We start from the raw sequence: 25,438 nt of genomic DNA, 5'->3' as shown, positions 1-25,438 counted from the left end.
CAAGAAAGTAGTATTGGAAAGAATATACATAAGCGGATAATGACTAAATATCACTAAGCTGCTCTATCACAAAGCCTGAGAGCTAATGGTTAATCTCCAGATATGAGCTCATTCTAGAAGTACACCACACCTTTCCTGCAGGTAGGATCATGCTGAGCAAGGTGTGCAGATCCTTCAGTGGAGCCAGACCACCATGTCTTACAGGGGTAAGGATGCAGCTTGGGGGGTTGAAGTTCGGGGTTTAATATAAATACTGGCCATTTCTTACCACTCTATGGATACATTTATTCTATAGTCCTAATAGTGAGCCAAAGATTATATTATATATGATATAATATGAGAGCATCTAAGTGCTGCATATAATAGGATCCATTAAGGACCATTATCACTGAGATGCAAAGCATATATATAGCGCTATAAATCACATATAGCATAGTAAGCTGTGATTGCTGTCACTGCTCTGTACATACATGTGTACATGTATGAGCTGGTGCAGAGCAGCCCCCCCACCTGTCAGCTCCTACCCCCCCGGCAGCGCATGTATGTGCCCCCCAGGATGCCAGCCGTACATGCAGCGGTCCATGTGTGCAGCTCACCGAGCATGGAGAAGATGAAGTCCTTGGCCGTGTGGATCTCCAGGGCTCGCTGGTCGTCGTACTCCCGCTGGTCGTGCTTGCTGAATTCCTGGATGAGTTTATTCAGTTCTTCCACCCGGGCTCCAGACCTGAAATCCAGCTCCGGGGCCGCCGGCTTGCTGCCTCCCCCCACAGTGCCGGGCTTGGCGGGGATGGGAGCCGCCATCTTCACTTGTGCAGGCAGCAGGACAAGACGAGAGCGGCGCTGCCTCCTTCCTTCCCCTCCCGGGGGCGGTGGGTGATGGCTGCCGGGAGTGTGGACGGAGGTGAGTGCGCGGTGCTCTCCCCTCGCACACCGGAGACAATGTGACGCGGCGGCTGTGAGCTCATGCAACAAGCGGCTGACCCCTCCTCTGCAGCTGCCACCCTGCCTGCACAGCGCCGGGCACTGGCATAGTACTCACGGCTCCTGGCGGAGTCACGGCTGGCGGGGGTGGCACGCCCATACACCCTGCTGGGGGAGGAGCCAACCGGCACTGTACTGGAGAATGTCCCGGCTGCTTCCCTTCTGCTGGGAAGAGCCACCATGGAGCTGACAAGCCTGCAGACTGCATGGTGGAGGAGCGGCCAGTGCAGGTGAGCCGGAGCTCCAGCGTGCTGGGGGTTTAGGGTGCCCTACTAGAGACAATACTGGGGGGCTCAGAGTGCCCTACTAGAGACAATACTGGGGGTTCAGGGTGCACAGAAATGCAATGTTCTGCATGAAGTGGTGGCTGTGGTTGCACAGGGATGCGATGCTCTGCATGGTCTGGGTGAACTAGGATGCTACAGTGGACCAGGGGGGTTCTAGGATGCAATGTTCTGCTGAATCAAGGACTCTGGGTGCCCTGCAATGGCAGGGGGCTGTGGGTGCACTAGGATGCAATGTTTTGCATGGTCTGGGGCTGGGGATGCAATGCTTTGTGTGTCCTGGGTGCAATGCTATGCAATGCTCTTTGTGGACTGTAGGTTCTGGGATGCAATGCTCTGCGTAGCCTGAAGACTCTCGATGTAATGCTTTGTGTGGGTCTGGGGACTATAGATGCAATGCGCTGTGTGGCTTGGGGACTTTGGGTGCATTGAGATGCAGTGCTCTGTGTGCATTGGGGTGCAATGCTATGCACAGCCTGAGATTGTGGATACACTAAAATGCAATGCTCTGCATGGACTGGGGCCTGTAGGTGCTCTGGGATGCAATACTCTGCGTGGGCTTGGGGCTGTAGGTGCTCTGGTATGCAATACTCTGCGTGGGCTTGGGGCCGTAGGTGCTCTGGTATGCAATACTCTGCGTGGGCTTGGGGCCGTAGGTGCTCTGGGATGCAATACTCTGCGTGGGCTTGGGGCCGTAGGTGCTCTGGCATGCAATACTCTGTGTGGGCTTGGGGCCGTAGGTGCTCTGGCATGCAATACTCTGTGTGGGCTTGGGCCTCTGGGTGTATCTGCATGGACCGGTAGCTGTAGGTGTTCTGGGATGCAATGCTCTGCTTGGAATGAGGGTTCTGGGATGCAATGCTCTGCTTGGAATGAGGGTTCTGGGATGCAATGCTCTGCTTGGAATGAGGGCTCTGGGATGCAATGCTCTGCTTGGAATGAGGGCTCTGGGATGCAATGCTCTGCTTGCACTGGAATACACAGAGTGAAATGTGCAGCAAAACCCACATGTAAATATGTGGATTTTACAGCAAAATCTACAGGGGATTTTTTTCCTGTATTTGTGAGATTTGCGCCCCTCTGCCAGTGTGCCTACTGTATATGGGAGAATACCAGTACAATGCTGTGCTTGTGCATGCCAGCATTCCCCGTGGTTCCCACCCAGGAGGTAAAATTAGCAATTAAATTTTAAAAAAAATCCACTTAGCGACGGAGATCTACGTAATTTGCCATTCTTACCTTATTTTCTTCAACTTTCTATCTAATCGCTTCCTTCAGAATAAACCGTTTAAACATCTTTTCACTGGGGGGGTTCTTGGCCTGAACAGATAGAGAAACCATACCCTAAATAACAGATAAATTGTATATCACAGACGATGGATACAGATATGGCGCACATTTACCGAGTACTCACAGACGATGGATCAGAGACGCAGCGCAAAGCCTTAAAAAGTAACTGCACTTTTTAAAAACTTTTTGACATGTCAAAGCGACACGTGAAAAGTTTTGATTAGTGGGGTCCGGGTGCTGAGCACTCCGGCCATGTTCATTGCTTTCCAGCTCCTCTCAGCAACTGAAGACGGACGCACTCTATAGTTACCAATGGATCCATCCGCGGGCAGCAATAATGACAGCCGAAGGGGCATCTCATTCTAGTGAGCGCTGCCCCTTCATTTCAGGGATCAGCGTTGAATCTGAACACCCGGACCCCCACTAATAAAACTTTTGACATGTCACTCATATGCTAAAACATTTAGGCCCCCCGTCCACGGACGTGATTTCGCTGGTGGCTCCCATGGTGGAGGTCCGCAGCAGGATACCGCAACGCCCGTGGACAGGGGGCCTTAGTGCAGTTATTGTGAATTATTCCAAATTCTTCATTTACATTTCTTTACCAAGAACTATATGGCCGCTCTCACACATGCGTTACCAAAACGCCGCATTCGAGACGAGACCGCGTTGTTTTACCGCGATTCCCATGGCATTTTCTAACGTGTTTGACAGTGTTTCTTAACGCACCCCATCATTGTAATGGGCGATGAGATGCGTTAAAAAGCACTAAAACACACGAAAATGAAGCAGACAGCACTGAAAATCACAGCATTAGAAATGCTGCGTTCATGCGCTAGTCTGCGAAACCCCATTGAAATCCATGGAGGCATTGTACTGCTAAGCACGGTAAAAAGCGGGCTGTGTGGGAGCGGCCTAAGATGTGTCTTCTAAGCTATTTACTTTTCGTAAGTTCAGATTTTTTTTAACCCCTTAATGCCGCATATGTTTTTGACATTAAGGATCAACCAATTTTTTGTGTATATCTTCATTATTGCATTCCCAGTGCCATAACAGTTTTTTATTCTGTGAATGGGTTTGTTTTTGCAAGACAAGTTGTAAACAGTGGCGCTGTTTTGAAATTGATATAATTTGTTCACACACGTATATAAATAATATATATATATATTATTTTTTGGGGGGAGGGGGGGGTCTTTGTTTATTGTTAACTAAGCGGTAAAGACACCAACTTGAATTCGATGGGAGCTGTGCCCACAGTACCACACCGGGCTGCTTTCCAGCAAGCTCTAAGTAGATACAGATACCCTGTTTCCCTGAAAATAAGACATACCCTGAAAATAAGACATAGCATGATTTTCCAGAATTTTTGAGGATGCTTGAAATATAAGCCCTACTCCAAAATTAATCCCTGCTAACAGTTAATTAAAAAAGTCAATTTAAATAGTGTCAAGGCAGCTATACATGTAAAAAAGACCTTTTTGAACAAAAATTAATATAAGACACTGTCTTATTTTCGGGGAAACACGGGTAGGTTTAGGTTATTGGAAGAGGATTTATTCTGTGGAGCCGTATGGGTGAAGCTTTACTGGAGTTTATAATTTTTCTCTATGAATTATTCTAACAATTCGTTATTTCTCTACAGGTTGGAGCAGCACAGGGTCCATGGACCGGAAAATTACAGAAAACTTAGTAGTAAAGTGCCTTCTTTCTTAAAGGACAAGCCACATGAATTTGTACCCCGTCTCAGATGAGTGGAAAGAGCTCCAACTTTTCCTTGTCTCAGCGCTCCACAAAATGTGTCGACTGTCAGCACTTGATTTACCCCTGTAAACCGAGGAGCAGACGGCTTTACAATGTGATATTGAAGGGTCTCTGAAATAGTAGTAAAAGGTAGGGAGTCGTAGACTGGAACCACTCCTCTAGAGGCTTAAGGCTAGGGTCACACGGGGCGGATTTTCGTCAGAAATCTCGCGGTTTGGCCGCAGCAAAAACCGCGAGATTTCCGCCGGGAGAACCGCCGCGGTTTAAGCCGCGGTGGGTTTGAAGCGGAGAGCACGGCCGCAGCGTGCATAGAGGAGAGCACGGCCGCAGCGAAGAATGGACATGCTGCTTCCTTTGAAACGCAGCCGCGGTTTCAACCGGATTTACCGCAGCGGATTAGCCATCCCGTGTGGACGAGATTTCTGAGAAATCTCATCCACATGGCTGGCTAATCCCGGGATTAGCGGCCGCGGGCGGTTTTGCCGCGGGCGGATCTGCTGCGGCAAAACCGCGGCAAATCCGCCCTGTGTGACCCTAGCCTTAGGGTATTTTCCCACAGGTTGGAAATGCTACTGCATTAACTGCAGAAAATCTGTAGTATTTACGGTACATGCATTGGGGATGGGATTACAGAAATGCCAACCACACAGCGCTAACAAAATATACAGTGTAAATTGTGCTTTGCTGCAAACTTTAAAATTAATGTCAATTAATTCTGTGTATTTTGAGTGTAAATTCCACCTCTCCAAATGAGGGAGAAAAATTCATTCCAAAATCCACAATTATTATTATTTTGTTGGGGGTTTTTTTGCAAAAAGTAAAAGCAGAGCGGAGTTCAGGGAACTGTCCTGTAATCGGTTTCACAATCACAATCCTTTATAATTACACCATAGAAGGCGGAGCTTAGGGATGTGTCCTGTAATATGTTGTATAGTCACAGTCATTAAACAGGAATTACACTATCTGGTTATATTTTATTTGAAAATTGTAATTAAAATAAACTTACTTTTCAATATGTGACAGTTTTTTGTAAATCAGATGATACGCAACAAGACTTGCTATGTAGCCTTGATGGGCAGTTACTAAAAATTAACAAGCTACGCGTCACTTATTGCCTCTGCAATTTTTGTAACATAATCTGCCCCTCTGTAGATGGCTGGTGGTACCACATCACGTCTTTACGCTGGCACTATGGTGCTTCACGTTCTCTGCTTGCTGTAGTCCTCAGCAGCTCCCGCACATGGTGATCTGGCACTTCTCTACCACGGCAGTGTACGTCTAGGAGCCATAAGTAGTTCTTAATCACGGCTGTGACAGCTGTATAGCATACTGTTGGAAAACTGTCTACTCTATGTTCTATAGTGATCATTTATGGGAGCCTTCGGTAACAGCTGCTGATGACTTCTGTATGTACTGTGCTGCAGGGGCTGAGAAGAAAAATGTACCATTCATAAAGAGGAGCAGAGGGAGAGGATAACTTGGAAGAGAAGGTGGAGAAATGACAGATAAGGCGACGAATGGTATGAATAATGGGTAGGGATGATACCTAGGGGATTCCTTGGAGGAAGAAGTGGGGAGATGTGATCATGGAAGGGAATGAAAATTTGAGCAGGAAGAAACGCTGATAATGTTGGGGCAGAGGGTAAGATGATGCCACAAGACGAATAGTTAATTCCTGAAGAAGGCACTAAGGAGATGACCCTGTAGATGGAAAGGGAGGCTTTTCTGAAGAGGGGTCCGAAGCTCTTGGCCTTTGTGGTCCTCTGAAAGGCCAAGGCATCATGCTGTGAATGCAAGAACAGAATGTCACAGAGAAACATTGGGAGCATATATGTATTTGTGAATACATTGTGGGTATATACTGGCAATATGTCAGCAGCGTTTCTCATGCTACAACCACATTAAGCTATTAAACCTTCATGATGTACATCATATTGCATGGGGGCATGGGGTGAGTATGATGCATCACAAGTAGTACGTACTGGCCAGAACTAGCGGCTATTTAAATTCTGAGATGTCACCGTCAATGCTGACAATGGCAACAAAGCCATTAGACAAAGAGGACCCTGTGTTAACCCATTTGCTCCCCACATAATTAACTGACTGGGTGAGATAGCAGCCTGGGGCCTTGTGAAGGTTGCAGGGCTGCCATGTATTTATGCCTATTAAGCCCTACCTTTGGCAGGGTTTAATAGACTATCATTCTAAAGTACCATATACTGCAGTACAGAAATGATGCACTGTATTGTATAAGTGATCTTATAAGGGTTTCCACATCACACCTTTACATAGCCAAGATGGGAAACTACTGCTATGATTACCGACTGCCCAGCCAGAGCCTATGGAAAGAGCCTAGCGCTGTTCCCATAGCACTCATTGAAGTTTCTAAAGCTTCCATAGTTACGGAAACGTGCTATGCTGTTTCCATAGCTCTTATTCGCTGTGAAAGCTATGGAAACGGCGCTAGACAGAATAGAGTGGACATATAATTTTTGCCAAACTTGTGAATACTGTAAAAACAAAACCGACAAAACAATGTCAAAACGATTTTTATTTCCATTTCACCCCACTTAAAAGTTGTATTGTACATTATGCCATGAAAAAATACAACTCAATTCATACAAAACGAGCTCTCGTACATCTATCTTGAGGGAGAAATGAAGAAGTTATGACTCTTGAACTGATTTAAAAATCCCCCTCCCCCTTAAAAAACAGTACCAATGAGGGTGTCCCACCAAGAATATTCTCTAGTTAAGTGTAGCCCATAATTATATACATTTTTATTATTTACAATTAATAAATGTTTCTATCAGATATTTCAGGACTATTGTTAGAATAGTGCTGCCTGCTGTCTCTATTGTGTCCACTTCAGTAATTGTTCCAAGGTGGTCACACTTAAGGTGCATCCACACTTACGATCGCAATATCGCTACTTTTTTTTAACGCGAATGTCAAAAGGACTTGCGATTTTTATGCGATGCATTTTTAACATTGGAAAGTCCTATTGGCATTTGCGTAAAAAAAAAGGCGCAGCGATATTGCGATCACAAGTGTGTAGACCCCCTTATTCAGTCTTGCTTCTCTGCAGTAACATTGCCTTATCACTTGCTTAGCAACATCTTCAGAAGCAGCCGCTCACCACACCAGGGATCCCTCCACATACCCTTTGGAGCAGAGAGAGAAGCAAGACTGAGCATGTGTGACCACCCTGGGACAATTACTGAGGTGGACATAGAATGCTGCTACCTGCTGATTCTATTCTAACAGTCCTGGAATATCTGGAACTAGAAACTTTTTTTTCATAAGTGTAAATACAAAAAATGTTTATAATTATGGACTGGATTTACATTGTTTACAGTTAATGTTTTAATGGAATACCCCCTATAAGTAGTGTATTCGTGCAACATTATTAAAGACCTTTCACACGGACATATATTCTACAGGATGCAGGAGAATTTACCCTTTCGGAAAGCCACAATTTTGATGCTAAATTGCCAACTGAATTAAGCCATTTTCAGTTCTGCATCAGAATATACATGTTAGCGACCCTGATTTTGGTGCAGACATTTGTGCAATTCTATCCCATGTGAAAGGTCCCTTTAAGGGTTTATTCACGTGGGTGTATTTTTCATCAGTATTTTGTGAGTCAAAACCAGGAGTAGAAAGTACAGAGAGAAAGTATAATGGAAAAATTTGCATTTCTTCCATATTTTGGGCCCACTCCTGGTTTTGACTCACAAAATACGTATGAAAAATAGGCCCTAAAGGACATGCAGTATAGCTGGAACCCCACAATCATAAAGTCATGGAGTGAGGGAAAAACAGGGACCTCCTCTGCTACTTGTGAAAGTCCCTGTGGTGGGACTCCATTTTCAAGGAGACGAGTAGGGTGTTCAGTGTGCAGTCTGTGTACTGGATGTCCGACAGTACATGGAAGGAAAGAGCTAGATGTGTCTCTAGTGACAAATGACCTAGAGGGTTATAATTACTCCAGCAAATAATGATGTATAGTGGATGAAAAAAGGTTGAACTTGTAGGACCTGCGTTTCTTTCAACCCATGTAACTATGTCATAAATGTGCAACGAAACGTATTGTTGCAGAATTTCTTTTGGATTACCTGCAAGTTTCAAACCCATTGACTTTGTCTTATTTTTGGAATCTGGATCTGTGCTAGATCCATGAGCACGCTGTTATGGATGTACCTGGTCCTCTCTACTTAGTAGTCCCATTAAGAGTGACATATTAACAGAGGTCCAGTACAGCTTACAGATGTAGCAAAGTGTAACTTGAGTGTGATGACTTATTGTACCCCATTAAAAAGCTGTTATCAAAACAAAAGCCATTGAAAAGCAAATTAAAGGGTAAACAAATTGTTGTACACTGGCATCAAAATATTGTGTAATGATGCCATTACAGAAATGGTTACTACTTGTCCCTCACCTGCCTTTTATACTAATATATGGAAGTATATGTCTGGCAATAATGCAATAATTGCCTATTAGAAGCTTTGCACCATTATAGACGTTGGCGTATAGTGAGAGTAAGGTACCTTTTGTATGTATTAAACAGAACCTAGTTAGATTCCAGTTGGGGGTCACACTTTTCACAGCAGTTGCTCCATACAAAGGATATAGGGACAGATGTTTCTTTAACGCTCCACAGGGATAGTGAACACGTCCTAATTTTGGTTTACCAGAGTGGATGCCCAATACCCTCCGTGTCTTATCACTAGTCAAGCAGTAGACTCTTCCTTTTTTGTACCTGCTACATATGACCTTACAGTGGATGGACATTATCAGGTTAGTTATCATTGATTTGTCTTTGTCATACATGTTCTTACCATTTACACAGGATAATTATTATTACAAGTCTTTGCTACTTTCCTCATTTCTCCAGTGTGCATAAACCCCATGTATGGAGCTTAATCTTTCTTGTTGTCATACTAAAATTACTGTCTGCCTGTCTATCATAGATTTGCCTATGTGGCGGAATGCCATTTTGTTGAAGCATCAATATGAGCCCTTTTTCCTGAAGCATATAAATGGGAAATAATGAAGGTCTTCTGTGACAAATCACATCACAATCACTGAAAGCATCATGACAGTGTGACACTGACTATCATAAGTCAGACATGTAGATGTGTACTTCTTTAATTTGACTCTAAATCCAACATATCCCAAGCTGTATGTCTGGAGATGTTAAACATGAGAAAAGTGTTCATGTCTGACCATTGCAACGAGAGATGATTTCACTATTGGTTCCTATGTTTAAAAAAAAGGAAAATAATATATTTAACATATACTTTTTTACTGGATGACTGCGATGGATGTCTTTGATGAGTGCCATCCGTTCTCTGTAAGCTCCTTTCACGGATGATCAGTTGGCCGGATTGCCTTATTGATATCCCAAATATATGGCCAGCTTTACAGTATTTAGAGCAGTTACCTGAATATTAATCACTATATTGTCCACCATGTCTACAATAATTGCAGCAGTGTCAACTGTTCTGTCCTCAGTATTAACGGAAGCAGCCAGAAGATTTTACCCCTTTATATATTCATATATGTGTGTATTTATGTGCAGATCTATAAGCTTTTGTAACACAATGGCCTGAGATGCAGCGCCTCGGCACTGTGTGGTAGTATGCTGCTAAATAATGCAGTCACCAAGTGATGGTCAGATACCTGTCTTGCATATTGATTTAACTTCAGTGACTCCTTAACTGACATCTTCTCTGATTGCAATCCTATGCTTTCCAATTTCTGCTTTATCTGGGCTCAGACTGCCATGATGGCCTCTTTTAACCTTGACTTGTCTTTGCACACAAACTCCCTATCTTGCTATCCCCAATACCTCTTCGTGTCCACTACACATTAATAGTGCTTCCCTTTGTCCCACATAGTGCTAGTGTTCCTTTTTGTGCCCTACAAACCGCACAGTAATAATTCCCTCATTATGATGACCACAAAACTATAATTCCCCTCTGTGTCCCCTACATTAATAGTATCATTCTATGTGCAGTAAAAGTGCCCCAATTATGTCTCCGCAAAGCATTATTTGAATTATTTTTATTCCCTAAACAGTAAAAATCCCCTTTTTATGTCCCCATAGTAATAATACCTAATTGTGGGGACACAAAGTAATAGTGCCCCCTCTATTCCCAGAAATAATTCCCCCTTGGTGATTTTGACAAAGAACTATTTGCCCTCATTTGTTTCCCAATGCAGTAATAATAACCGCTTTTTGCTCTTCATAGTAATCAGCACATATAATTATGTGCACAGGAAAAGCAATAATCCTTTGTGTTCCCCCACAAAGTGCCCCTCCCAAAGTAATAATAAAACTTTTGTGCCTTACATGAATAGTGCCGCCAACCTAACAATTTTCACTGCATGCCTCTCCCTTGTGGCTAGTGTACAATACTATTAGTGCCAACCTTTGTGCCTACAAAACAATAAAACATAATACCTGAGTGGAGCTGCTCAGTTGCTGTGCAGTGCGCTGGTTCAGACTGCACAATGGTGTTGCTGCATTGCGTACAATGGCCTGTATGTGACACTACTAGAGAATGGTGATCCCTGGGGCCAACAACTGATCCACCATAGTTTTTAACTACAGGTTGTTCCACTCACTGGAAGCCCGGAAAAAAATGGCTATAACTCAGAGTAAATAACATTTGAATAAAACTTAGTCAAAACATAGCTTACTCACTGAGAATCAGAAACCCTTCATAACATGTTCTTTGAGCACTTCGTAAATACGTCAAAACTGATAGATCAGTGGGGGTCCAACTGCTGGGACCCCCACTGATCCCAAGAATGGGGGACTTATATCCCCCTTATTTATCAAGATAGGGTTGACTCTCCCTATTGCTGTAACATTGTAGTGAATGGACTACTGGCCACGCATGCACGACTGCAGCTCCATTCATATCGGTAGGGCTGACAGAACTAGTTGAGCACTTTGTACTCGGCTATCTATATCAGCCCCACTGAAATTAATGGAGCTGCGGCTGCACATGCGTGGCAAGTGGTCCATTCGCTATGATAATACAGCGATAGGGAAAGCGAGCCTATATTGAGAAATTGGGGGTTAGGACACAATTTCCTCATGCTTGGGATTAGACGGACCCTCACCGATCAGTTTACACACATCCAGCAGGTGGGTGAAAAGTTGAAAAGGCTTTTACTCTCTGGAACCCCCCTTTAACCCAACTGCCGCTGTACATATGCCATCCAGCAGTCACCGACAAGGGAGACGACAGAGCTCGTCTGGGTGGCTAGCCTGGCTGTCGCTCAGCACACCATGCCAAGCCAACAGCCACATTTTGCTTAAGTTCTATAGTCAGTAGGAGCCTCTGCTGCCTCCTGAATGGGGAAGTTTACTGAAATAAGCCATGAATTATCCAGGAAAAGAAAAGAAACCTTACGCAAGAAATTGCTACAGTAACGCCGGGCATGCTTGCTAGAATATTCAGCCATATGGAGTGTTGAATTTAGGCATGCTTGACCACAAATCAGGGCTTCTCCTCCTTTGCCAGTGGTAACAAAGGGCATCCTCCAATCCTCAGTATACACAGCTGTGCCAGATCCTTCTTTCTAAGTGATCCCAGCAGGTCTTAGGCCTCTCTACATGGGATGACTGTGGGACATTTCACAAAGAAGGCGATCCTAGACCGTGTCAGACCAAAAGTATCACTAGAAAGCAAAATCGTCAAGCAACAGCTTTAATACTTTGGTCATGTCATATGAGCTAATTCTCATGAAACATTAATGATCAGCACAGTCAGTGGGTCCAGAAGAAGAGGACACCAAAGAACATGCTGGCTAGATACAATCAAGGTTGACGCGAATATGACTGTGGAAAATCTGAGGGAAGCGGCCAAAGACTGGGAAGCATGGAGAATGCTGATCCACATAGTGACCAAAAGTCGTCAACGACTGAACGGATAAATCATCATCATTCTAAAGTATGCAGGATTCCTCCTTCCCTTTATACAGTTATCTGTTATGTGCTCCTGCACTGAGCTCCATGTGAGCACCCCATCCCCAGCTGCTGCATGAAAGCTCCTGCCACCACCAGCTGCTGTGCTTTCTCCCCAGCTGACACCAGCAGTCAGACTGTCTCTGCTAGTGTCCTGGTCCACCCGTAGACAGTTTTCACCTGTCAGATCCTTCATTTCTGATGTAGTTGAGTGGCACCATACACGTCTGGCAAATATCATCAATATTTAAAAAGTATTCAGCTGAGCCGAAAGGGCATGTTACATCGGCAAGACAATTGTTTATAGCCCTATCACAGAAAACAAACAAGTCTATGTTGCTCTTCAGATTCTTATCTAATCACTTTATGGGAGGCAAATGTTCATTCTGAGCCCACTTGTGATAGTCATATTTTTCTTTTGTCCGAAAGATTTGTTTCTGTTTGATTTCTGTAAGCAGAAGTTAGTAGTCGGCACAGATTTTCCTCCAAGCTCCAACACTGACTCAATAAAACAGTAACTCATTTGTTACTTAATGTCAAAGAAATAAGAGTGCCATCATGTGGTGGCACTCTGGAAAGACTACTACAGAGCCGCTGCTGCTGCAGCCCCGCTCTGCCCTGCCGCAGGCGTTATACTGTGTGATATCTATGATAATGAATTAGAAAATAGAATCTACCACTAGTAACATTATTTTTTTTTATTCTTTTAATTTGTATTCAAGCATCATACAGGAAAACCAAAAACATTTACATTTTTTTTATATTCTATTAAAAAATGGACAAAGCAAGAATGACATGGCAACCGCAACATTTTGGTAAAAGCAATGATGACGTTCTGGAATGGATAATGGCACTAAGCAGGTAGTGAGTCCTAGGATAAAGTAGAATATATAATAGTAACGCTGAGGATAGGAAGAAATGGAGGTAAGGCAGGGGAATGATTTATTAACAGACTGTCCGGTTTGCATAATAATTACTCCCAGAGAATTGTGTCCAGACAGTTGTTTTATGCCTGAGGTGGTTTGCAACTCGGAGAGTTGTCTGGCACAAGAAACAACATTGTTTCCATGGGAAACTGTAGGATCAGTTCTGTCATCAGTTGCCAAACAGCATTTTTGTACGAAACTGGAGGGAATCATTATGGGAGCACTGGACATAAAGGAAAGGGGTCTAATAGATGTCTTGGAAACTGCTTTAATTTAATTTTTAAATTAAATTATTTAAAGTATTTTCAGCAGCGCTCAGAAATATGCTGTGTATACAGCTCTCCTGCTGCACTGAATAAGGAACATTGAGCGCTATTTGAAAGCGGATGTGATGCATTGTGAGGTACTGCAAACTGTGGGTCTGCACCACCTTAGTTATAATCAGGGACCTCCATGCCAAACTGTATATAGTGTGTGTTCAGCATATGTACACTCATTGTCAAAAAAAAATCAAGCACCTAGGAGTTGCCACAATCAAATGAAACTTTCTCTGTGTGATTGTAACGTTGATATAAGTAAATGGTTACAATATCAGAGAAAAAGGAGAATTTTTGGGGAAAACTAAACACTTGAAGGGAGGCTCTAGTACCCTGTTGTACCGCCTCTAGCTTGGATACAAGATGTGATACCGGCGGTATGAAGGCTCTAGTAGCCTGTTGTCCCACCTCTAGCTTGGATGCAAGATGTGATATGGGGGGCATGGAGGCTCTAGTAGCCTGTTGTACCGCCTCTAGCTTGGATGCAAGATGCGATATGGGGGGCATGGAGGCATACAAATTTCGTATAGTATCCTGCAGTATGTCGGTTCACATTTGCTGTAACCCAGCCTCTAGATCAGTGTTCCCCAACTCCAGTCCTCAGGGACTCTCAACAGGTCATGTTTTCAGGATTTCCTCAGTATTGTACAGGTTGTGTAATTATTGACGGTGGCTCAGACATTGCTGCAGGTGTTCTTACTATAGGATAACCTGAAAATATGACCTGTTGGGGTCCGTGAGGACTGGAGTTGAGAAGCACTGCTCTGATCATGAAAACTTGTAGGCTGTTGAAGTTGGCATCCCAGATGGTCCCATACATTTTCTATTGGCAAGAAACCTGGCGACCGGGCAGGCCACAGAAGTGTGACAATGCTGTGGAGGCATTCCTATGACACCATTCCTGTGTGCGGATGTGCATTATTGTGCTGCAAAATGCCTCTTGGAAGCCGCCATGAGAGGAACACATGTGGCTGCAGAATGTCCTGAACATATCGCTGAGCTGTCATTGTCCCTTGTACCACTACTAGGGGTGACCGACTGTCATATGCGATGGCCCCCTAGACCATCACACCAGTACTGGGAGCAGTGTGATGCTTCTCAGCAAAGGCAGGATTGAGGCACTCACCCTTAGGTCTCCAGGCACAAACACGTCCATCGTCAGTGCCCAAACTAAACCTGGATTTATAAAACACAACCATCAACCAAAAAATCCTGCGCTTCTGGAATATGTGTGAATGATACCAAAGACCAAATCGGGAAAGAAGTAAAGGAACGGCACTTACTCTGAAGGAGGGGGGTGTGAATGACAGAACCCCTCTCCTAGAAGTGTCGACTCCAAGAGACAGAATGGTGATCCAGTTCAAGTCACTCATAATTGGCTCATAAAGATCCTTTATTATGTGGTAGCAAGCGGCAACGCGTTTCACTGCTCTCAGGCACCTTTCCCAAGCCGATATATACAGACAATACAAGAAACATACATTTATATAGTTTAAAAAACTTACAAATCATTTTTCCCTGGTCGGCGTACTCCAGCGCCTGTGTAAGGGGGTGGGACTAAGGGAGCAGCCAGTCACACCGTCATTATGGCAATCATGTGACTGACCATGTAGTAGGACTTGCGTCTACTGCTGGTGGAACGCACTTAGCATTCCACTGTCGGAGGATGGAACACAAATTGCATTCCAAGGTGCAAAACTACAGGTAGGCAGGAGGGACAAAAAGCACTGTGATATAAAATAGATAATTTCATAATTCAAAACATGATAATATGATTGCGTAACCCAGTTTCACACCATAGAAGTCCAGTTTCATTGTTCATGACACCATTGCAAACGGAGGTGACAGTGGGTTGGTGTCAAAGGCAGTACACGTAATGGGTGCCGTGAGACCAAATGTTCTTCAGCCAAGAACCTGAAAATGATCCTGACAGACATCTGAAAGGAAAGTTTCAACCTATCTCTGGATGGTGGACAGCGAAACAGTTGGAGCTGCTTGTGCCTGTTGAACAATCTGACGATCCCATGTACTGGTGGTCTGTCGTGGTTGGCCACCTTGTGTACATGCCCTTATGCATCCACTGGTCCCAATACCTCCTAAGAATCTGGTCAGAACGGTCCAAGTGGCGGGCAGTTTCTCAATACATCCGTCCAGCTTCTTGCATTCCAATAATGTGCCCTCTTTCACACTCCGTTAACTGGGTGAAATTACTTTGATTGCATCGTAGAGGCGTCTAGCGGACAACAAGCTCTACAGAAGTGGAAAAAGAGGTCACTACACACAAGGAACCTCTGAGAGTATTTTTATAGGTCAAGGGTGGAACCACTTTTAGGGCCTCAGGTGGCAAGACCCTTCATCTAATCACACTACAACACTAATCATCTGCATATTTGCCTAAGATGCAACTGCATGCTGAGTTTTGCAGCAAAATGACATCTCCTTCTAGGTGCTTGATTTTTTTTATGTTATATATATATTAGGCAGAATGGTGTACTGTCAATAGAGGCAGACCATGCAACTACTATAGTCCTGCCCGATTTGCAGAACCCTTATCCCCCTAAACCATTGGCCTACAGTAAAAAATGTGATTACATACTCACTCTGATGCTGATGTTGGCCGGAGCACTCAGTGCCCCATCCAACTACTCCCTTTCCTGCTATCAGTGCAGGAGACTGGGGGAGGAGTTGGATGGTGCACTGAGTGCTGCAGCCAGCGTCCGTGTGACACTGAGTATGTAATTAGATTTCACAGTTGGCTGTGGTTTCGGGGGATAATCGTACAGCAGGTGGCGGTGGGCTCAGGTAGACTATTAACGAGTGAGAGCCAAAGGATGCAGGGAGAGGGGCATTTTAAGTTTTGCTAGGTGGCCCTATGAGGTCTGTGCATGCCTCTGGTCAGATGTGTATCTTAATGGAGGTTTAATAAAGTGTGTATTTTAAATACTTCTGAACAGAGCTATAAGCCAAAAATAATACTAAGATAACTTTGGTTCCTACATCTAAAATAATTACCTATTCCTCCCCAGACAGTCTTCTTACCGCATCTTCTTCTCACTGATCTTCTCTGCAAGCTGTCCGTATCCTCTTCTTCCTGTTAGATAGTGTCCATTCGCTACAGTTCACTGCCAGGCAGGGGATGCTAAATCCTCGGCAGCTTGCTTTAGCTTGCAGGCTATTGCCGCCACTGCGTATGCGCGGTGCCTCGCCACAAGTGTTCATATACTATATGAACACTAGCAGCAAGACACCACGCATGTGCAGTCCCAGCAATGGCCCATGCTAAAGCAGACTGCCGATGATTCGGCATTCCCTGCTAGGCAGTGAACACTATGTCACTAGAGACGTAACATTCACTGCCCTGCAGGAAGTGAACCGTAGCGAATGGATGCTACATAACAGGAAGAAGAGAATCTGGCCAGGTGCCCCGGGGACTAGAGGAACCAGGAGAATAGGAATGGGTACAGGTCTGGGGAGGAATAGAAAATTTTAAAAAATATAAAAATTTTTTTCTAATGACAGAACCCTTTTATAGCCCAAGATAAATTTGGAATGAGAGTGCAAACAGCGTTGACGTAGTGGTTAGAGATGAGCGAGCATACTCGCTAAGGACAATTGCTCGATCGAGCATTGTCCTTAGCGAGTATCTCCCCGCTCGGCAGAGAAGGTTCGGCTGCCGGCGCGGGTGACAGGTGAGTTGCAGCCATGAGCAGGGGGAAGCGGGGGGAGAGAGGGAGAGAGAGATCTCCCCTCCCTTCCTCCCCGCTCTCCCCCGCCGCCGGCAGCTGAATCTTTGCTCCCGAGCGGGCAGGTACTCGCTAACGGCAACGCTTGTTCGAGCAATTGCCCTTAGCGAGTATGCTCGCTCATCTTTAGTAGTGATCATACATTGTTCGCCTGGCATACACTAAACAATAATTGGTAGTTTTGATAACTACAGCTCTAGTCAACTTCAGCAAAATGTACCAATCACACATTTATACCAAAGGATTTAGCGTTAGATGAATGATGATTTTAAGGCCCCCATGAAAGATCCGATCAGCGATACCATTTATCATTGATTGCTCGTTCACAGCGCACATTTACACCTAACAGTTATTTTGCAAATCGCTCGATTTAACGATTATTCGGACAATATTTGCTACGTGGACAAGGGCCTTTAAAATGGCTTTATTTTTCTTTTCCCTGGGTCTTTGGAAATGTGCTTTACCAATGGAAATGCTCTTTTTCTCCTTCTCTTCTACATTGTAAAATCTATCAGACAGAATCATTCTTCTATTTATTTCATTGTTAGTAAATGGCTTAGTCAATATTTGTTTTACATGGTTCATCATTTGGAGTATTTACTGCTTCTATTGATTCTAGCATTGCTGAATATGTTGGCACTTTATAAATAATTATAGTGAAGTATATCTAGGTCTGCTATTCATGTCTGCACCTGGTTACATATAGCTGGGTTTACTTTGCTCTCATCTTTCCACACTTACAAATAGTACCTTGCAATACTCAGGTTTCAGCTCATTCCCCGCGTACTACAATTATCAAAGGGAAATATCAAATGTTGTTATACTTAGTCGTAGCAGTATCAGTCCTTGGGTTTCACATGAGTGTATGTGCAATTGCGCACTCCTTACCGTATCGTTTTTGCGCTATGAACTAGGCTTTTTTGCATGTGTGTCGCAGTATCTTACTGTACTTTTTTTTGCCTGCAGGGCACTTTCTTTTGTGCATGGGGCAAAAAGCACACCAATTGAAATGGCTAATTCGTCTAACTAGATTAACCCAGTGTTTGCTATGTGAACATAAAATGTTTGGAAAAAGTTTGTAAATGTTTTAAGAACCAACAAGTTGATGATTCGGCCTGAACTGTTCGCCGTCCATGGCTTGGCCTTCCACCTTTTGGGGACATGGCAACAGTCAAACTGGTAAGCACTTGATATGAACATCGCTCAGTAACGCTTGACTCTTCCTAGCGGTGCTGTTGGCTGAACCACAACTGCGCCTCCAGACTTAAAATAGGACCTTTGACCTAGCCTGACAGGTCACTCAATGTATCAAACTCAAATGTTATGATTTTCCGTCAGTGACGAGGATGTCACAAATCTAACGACACCAAAACCATTCATTAAAAGGTCGGGCAAAGGGGTTAAAGTGGGGTGCAAAAAAAGGCCTGTAGGCTTTTCTATATCAGATTAGTTTTTTTTCCAGCAGAATTGTGCAGTATTTAACACATGTCCTCATGTATGGTGCGTGCGTTTGCGCACCTCCATTGACTGCTATGGGGACCTTTGGTACGCAAATAAGCAGAAAGATAGAACATGTTCGATCTTTTTTTTTTGCGTGACCGAAATGTGCACACCAAAATACAGAGCTGCGAACTAACCCATTGACATCAATGGGTTCTTTTCTCTGTGTATTGCATGCTCATGTTTTTTGTGCGCAAATACTTAAGTAAATACGTCCGTGTAAAGCCGTCCTTAGTCTTGGAGGGTTACGATTCTGCATTGCAGAACAGCAGCACTGTGTCTGAGGCACAACTACATGACGTATGCACTACACAATGATATAATCATCCTATACCTAGCTATGTCATACAGATGAGCACTTCATTAATATACCATATATAGAATCCTCAGTATACTGTGTAATAGTATAAGGAATGTATAGTTTTCAGTTAAGTAATGTGCCTAGCAAATACGTGGGGTCTTGACACAGGGGGAAGTCACAAAAATGATAGATGGGCAGTGACACTGAGCAAAGGACCCTGATCTAAGCCTCTGATTCTACTTTTGCTAAAGTTTGCTAGTAAAACAAAGGAAAACTCCACTTTTGAAGTTTCACAGATAAGATCGTAATTTGCAAATACTTTCCTTTACTTATCTGGTACTGATTTTGAGCTATATGTCATTTACGTCAACCTTCAGTAGCTGGAAAATAATATTGCCAATATCTTTTGCTGTAATGACATTTACTGCTAACTCCAGAAATCAAAGTGGTGACAACACATAAGTTTATTGGATAAGCAGAAATGAAAGCTTAAGACTTTTTACTATTCAGTGATGCATCATTCCACGTACCAGCAGGTGTATGTACCCTGCATTGGGTGAGCCCCTCCTATCCGGGGAAAAGAAAACAAAGGCCCCTCTGTGGATGGAGCTGCAATGCAAAATCTCCTAACAGAGTGTTTATTGTTTCGCTCGCAGCTTGCGATTGTAGATACTAAGCTACTTGTTCCACTGTTCACATGACTGACATGAACATATTAGATCACATGAAAGCAAGATTAATTATTATATTTCAATGCTCACATGGTGTTAATAAATACGGGCTAAATTTACATTGAAATAAACAGTTTATTAAACCAAACTGCCAATCACTAACCGGATTATAACTTTTAAGTGCAGAATAGACCATAAAAGCAAAGCTATTGGGTTTCATTAGGTTTTTTTAGATGTTATCTTGCCTACTTCCTCATCACTATGACCGAACTGTCCTGAGCTATCTGTACATACTGTATATCCATACTACTAAGTTGGCTGAGCTAAGTTAGTTTTTTGACGTAGCACATCGTCATGTAGCCTTGCATTTTTCCATAGTAAGACTTTGTGGTCTTTCATAATGATGTACGATGCGACACCCAGGGCACGTAGGAAATTAATATTGCCGGCTTGCTGCGTGCCGCCAATCGACATGCAGTATCTTGGCAGGTATGTGTGCATAATACGTGCCAACATAGAACGTGCTGCAATTTTTCTTGCCTGCATATTTTGCCCAATTATGTGAGCAGCAACATGGCAGCTAATGGGATATTGGTACAGCGTATTATGTGCACAAAACCCATGCGCGTAGTACGCTGCGACCACACGCCCAAGTGAGTCCAGCCTTAATTGATCTATTTATACGGTAAAGTAAAGCAGTAAATCATATCAACTCATTAGTGCTTTTATTAGTCAGACATTTTCTAGGTTTATCACAGCTCATTGTCAGTTATTTGCTATGAGTTATTGTACATTTGTACTATTGCACAACTATATGTACATGTCATGCAAAGACTTTAAGATACTAGGATGAATAAAGGCACAACACTCAGATCAGCGTACAAATACAGATAGTCCCCTACTTGCGAACATTCGACTTACGAATTTCGCAAGATATGAACCATCTGTCCTGCACAGTATGATGTAATGCTATGGCATTACATCATACTGTGCAGGGACCGGGCAGGCTTCTATCAAGCCTGATAGAAGCCTGTCCGGTCAGATCGCGGGACACTGTGCGGTTGCTAGGCAACCGGGGGCCTTATGAAAGGCCCTAGGGCTGTCTATGCAGAGTGCCTGTCAAGCCGTGCCGTGCGCTTGATGGGCACTCTGCATAGGCAGCCCTGGGGCCTTTCAGGAGGTCCCCGGCTGCCTAGCAACCACACAGCGTCCCGCGATCTCATCGTGCGACGCTATACGGGCTCCCTGAACGTCGGGTGAAGGCTGTTTCTTACAGCGGGCACCCGGCAGCAGCAGTTCCGATGAGCCGCGCCTCTAGTCAGAACTGTTAACACTTTAAATACCGCTGTCAGAGCAGTATTTAAAGTGTTAACAGTTCTGACAAGTGGCGCGGCTCGTCGGAACTGCTGCCGCCGGGTGCCCGCTGTAAGAACAGCCGGCACCTGACGTTGTATGGAGCAGGATCCACCCGCGATCCCGCTCCATACAAGCATTTGTTCCGACTTGCGAACAAATGGACTTGCGAACAGGTTCCTGGAACCGAACCTGTTCGCAAGTAGGGGACTAACTGTAGTATGCAATTATCACATGCGGATACAATATATCCAGGGCATTCAAGCAGTCGTTACTTCCACAGTTGTGTTAATACAGTCTGAACATTATATTTGGCGTTTTCTGGCCAGGACCTTTCTCAGTGAGTAAGGCAATTTGAGTGCAATCAGGGAGAAATGATGCCCATAATTGCATAACTAATGACTACTTGAATGTCCTGGATATAGCTATATGTGCTAATGGCAAGCTGATCTGAGTGCTATAGATTTCTTCACCATTGTTATACTGCACTATTTCAATGCTTCTACGAGCATTAGTACCTTGTTAGATAATGGTGTGTGGAGCCATGTGTGAAGGAACTGTGGGTTGTTAAGTACAAACCGAGGTAGTCTGTATAATAAACCCAGGGTCAGAACCAGGGAAAGCAATGACAGTGACACTAGAAAGCTAGAACTACGAGTCAGTGCTGGGAAAGTAAGTTGTTGGTGTTAGGGCCCATTTACACGGAAAGGTGATTGCTCAAAAATCGCTCAAATGGCAGTTTGTGTGACAGTTTTGAGCGATCACCTTTGAGTAAGCTCCTAAGTAGCTAATTAGCTACTTGAAAATTTATTAGCATGTAAATGAAGGTGGTCGCTGTATACAGAAGACAGTAGGAGTGCTGTCATCTGCATGCTGCTGTTTTGTTCTCGGAGCCACTGCTTAGAGCTCTGAGCGGGATACCAGCTGAAAAAATAGTATCAGCAGTATCCCGCTGAGAACTCAGCACGCGGCATTGTTAAGGGTCATCGCTGACTTTTAACTTGCTAAAAGTTAGCGATGAGCGAATAGTGCATAAAAAGTGCACGATGGACACATGTTTATACACAACAATTAGCACTCAAAATATGGCTTTTGAGCGAATTTAGAGCGATAATCGTTGTGTCTAAATGGGCCTTCATCATACTGTTCTTGTTGTAAAGGCGAGCTCCCTCCATGTTTTTTTGGTTGTGCATAGCTTCTTTTAGTTGTGTGATATCCATGCCAGTATCAGATTTGACAGTATCAGCCATCGTGTCTTTTGGCGGCTTAGTCTTCTTTTGCCACTGATCTGTCCAAGCATTATAGATTTTTCTAGCGACTCTGTTCGCATTACATGGCCAAAATACATGAGCCTGAGGTCATCTTCCCCCCAGTGATATATTCTGTCTTATACGATTCAGGACTTCTCTGTTTGTTACTCTCGCCGTCCAGGGTTTACGCAGCAGCTTTCACCAGCACCACAGCTCAAACGCATCAATTCTCCTTATATCAGCTTTTTACACAGTCCAGCTTTCACATCCATACATGGCAATGGGGAAAAATAGTGGTTTGCACTATCCTGCATTTAGCTGCTATGCCGATATCCCTACTATTTCTAGATTTTATCCATATTTAGCATCGCGCTTCGCTCCAATGTTTTATATCTGGCAAAGATTCTCCAGACTGGCACATTTTTAAGCCAAGTCTCACACGCATTCTATGGCCTCACTTGATTTGAGTTTGGCCTTTTTTTGCAGTTGTCATAATTTTAGTCTTCTTTAAATTCAGGTAGAGGCCCATTTCTATACTTTCCGTTTTACTCTTCCATATCAGTTGCTTGTGTCATTTGTATAACGAAAGAACAATAATCAGGGAGGGCGCCTGGCATAAAGATAATAAAAATATGGACAGGGAGTAGTGATTAAACTCATCTGGTGCAAGGCGTGCTTCCTAAGTCGCACGCCTGCACCCCAGTATCCTGGTCCGCTTGTAAAGGTTTCTTTTCCTAGGGATTTCTTTTTTTAGGAGTATTCCCAAAATCCAACGAATTGGAGAGCAAGCTGCAGAGGGTGACCCGATACCCCTTTGGGGACGAGTAAAAAAACAATCCAAATCAAAGAAAAAATTCCTATGCTGCGCTACAACAGGAAACCCCTTGAATCAGCTTCCACAAAAAAGGTTATGTTCCAAATAGTATATATTTATTGGTTAAAAACCAACTTCATAAAACAGACTTAATTCTGATCCAACTAGCCACAATAAAATCAACAAACAAAATGCAACGCATTTCGGCAGTAAAAGGACCGCCTTTCTCAAGCATCTTGCTGTAGTCGATGAAGTACATGTAGATATTCTTTTGGTATTCTTAAGCTTTCATGGTCTTCGATGCTGCGTCCTTGCTGGAATCCCGCTTGCGCATCAGGGAGTGCTGCTTCAACTACTGATATCAGCCTTTCCTGTATAATTTTGAGAAGGATCTTGCTTGCATGCGGAATGAGGGCTATTGTTCGGTGGTTGGAGCAATTATGGCAGTCACCTTTCTTTGGTAGAGGGATGAAGACACATCTTTTCCAGTCATTTGGCCATTGTGTGGATGCCCATACTGCCTGGTACAGCGCTGTGATGGTTTTCACTAGTACTGGCAGCAATAGCTCTGCTGGTATGTTATCTATGCTTTATTTTTGGCTCGTTCACAGCCAAATTACAGCCAGTGCTCAATGAATGGCTATGATTGGTTCATTGAGCACTGGCTGTAATTAGCTAAGCGTCAGCCAATCCCAGCCTGCGCTTCTAGGAGGCAGGGATTGAAAAATCCCCAGTCAGAACAGATGAAGGAGAATAGTGCTGAGGGCCAAGAGGGAGCTGCAGCAGCGTCGGACAGCGCTTCTAAGGTGATGTATACAGTTTTTTTTTCCTGCAGCGTTTAGATTAGGGCTTTGACAGTAGGATTTCCTATTGTCAAAGTTGCATCGCACAGCATGAAAATCGCGTTTTTGTGCGATGCTATGCAACAGAGAGGAAGGCTCCATAGGGAAACATGGGCCACAAAACCTCTCGAGTTGCGTGCATATCACCGGATCCGCAAGGTTTTTGTGTCGGATTGTCGCATGCTACCAAACATCGCATGTGTGAATTAACCCATAGAAAAGCATGGGCTTCACATACATGCGATTTGTAGCACTGTAGCAGCGCAGCAAAATCACGCAACTTTGTCGCCCGTGTGAAGGAGGCCTAAAACAACGCACATACACAATGAAATTCACAGCACGTTTTTATACGCAAACATAGAGAACAATAGGGTTCTATCACATGTAATCTATATATATAAAATTGAATGTATGTCTGTCTGTCTGTCTGTTTGTCCTTTATGCGCTACTACACCATTCATCCGATCGCCATGAAACTTTGGGAAGTTGTTGAGTACACTCCTGGGAAGATTATAGGCATAGTACAACTATCCTATGATAAATGGCGCGCGTGCGAGCGTCGTCGACAGTTACGCCCCCCACGTAGATCGTTCGATTTCCATCATTGCCACTAATTCTCTCACTTCCCGATATTGTAGAAACATGAAATTTGGCACGAGCATTGATTATGTCATAAATAGGAACAGCTAATGGGTCCCAACTCGATTATTCAATTCTAAGTGCCAAAGAATTAGCGTCCAAATTTTATGTACAGAATCCAATTCTCTCACTTCCCGATGTCATAGAAACTTGAAATTTGGCACGAGCATTGATTATGTCATAAATAGGAAAAGTTAATAGGTCCCAACTTGATTATTCATTTCTAAGCGCCAAAGAATTAGCATCCAAATTTTACGTACGGAATGTAATTTTCTCCCTTTCCGGTGTCATAGAAACTTGAAATTTGGTACGAGCATTGATTATGTCAAAAATAGAAAAAGTTAATGGGTCCCAACTCGATTATTCAATTCTAAGTGCCAAAGAATTAGCGTCCAAATTTTACGTACGGAATCTAATTTTCTCACCTCCCGATGTCATTGAAACTTGAAATTTGGCACGAGCATTGATTATGTCATAAATAGGAAAAGTTAATAGGTCCCAACTCGATTATTCAATTCTAAGCGCCAAAGAATTAGCGTCCAAATTTTACGTACGGAATCTAATTTTCTCGCTTCCCAATGTCATAGAACTTGAAATTTGGCACGAGCATTGATTATGTCATAAATAGGAAAAGTTAATAGGTCCCAACTCGATTATTCAATTCTAAGCGCAAAATAATTAGCGTCCAAATTTTACGTACGGAATCTAATTCTCTCACTTCCTGATGTCATCTATATATATAAAAAGGAATGTATGTCTGTCTGTCTGTCCTTTTTGCGCTA

At 43.6% G+C, this 25,438-nt stretch overlaps 1 protein-coding gene and 1 long non-coding RNA gene across 2 annotated transcripts in view; one reads left to right on the top strand and one right to left on the bottom strand.

Annotated features, from left to right (window-relative positions):
• Window positions 1-943, bottom strand: part of MB21D2 (Mab-21 domain containing 2) — a 71,948-nt gene extending 71,005 nt beyond the window's left edge. Inside the window, exon 1 of the mRNA XM_066602009.1 lies at window positions 597-943. Within this exon, the coding sequence (XP_066458106.1) occupies window positions 597-801 (205 nt within the window). The 5' untranslated portion in view covers window positions 802-943. The remainder of the gene's footprint in view (window positions 1-596) is intronic.
• A 96-nt stretch (window positions 944-1,039) lies between these two features.
• LOC136627069 (uncharacterized) lies at window positions 1,040-5,279 on the top strand. The gene is made up of 3 exons (XR_010792746.1): window positions 1,040-1,211; window positions 2,639-2,717; window positions 4,198-5,279. It is a non-coding gene; the product is annotated as an uncharacterized lncRNA (long non-coding RNA).
• The last annotated feature ends 20,159 nt before the right edge of the window (window positions 5,280-25,438 follow it).

This window comes from Eleutherodactylus coqui, chromosome 1 (genome assembly GCF_035609145.1).
Source record: "Eleutherodactylus coqui strain aEleCoq1 chromosome 1, aEleCoq1.hap1, whole genome shotgun sequence".
Taxonomy (NCBI): domain Eukaryota; kingdom Metazoa; phylum Chordata; class Amphibia; order Anura; family Eleutherodactylidae; genus Eleutherodactylus; species Eleutherodactylus coqui.
The sequence above is the reverse complement of the archived record's forward strand: the minus strand, read 5'-3'. Positions and strand labels throughout refer to the sequence as shown.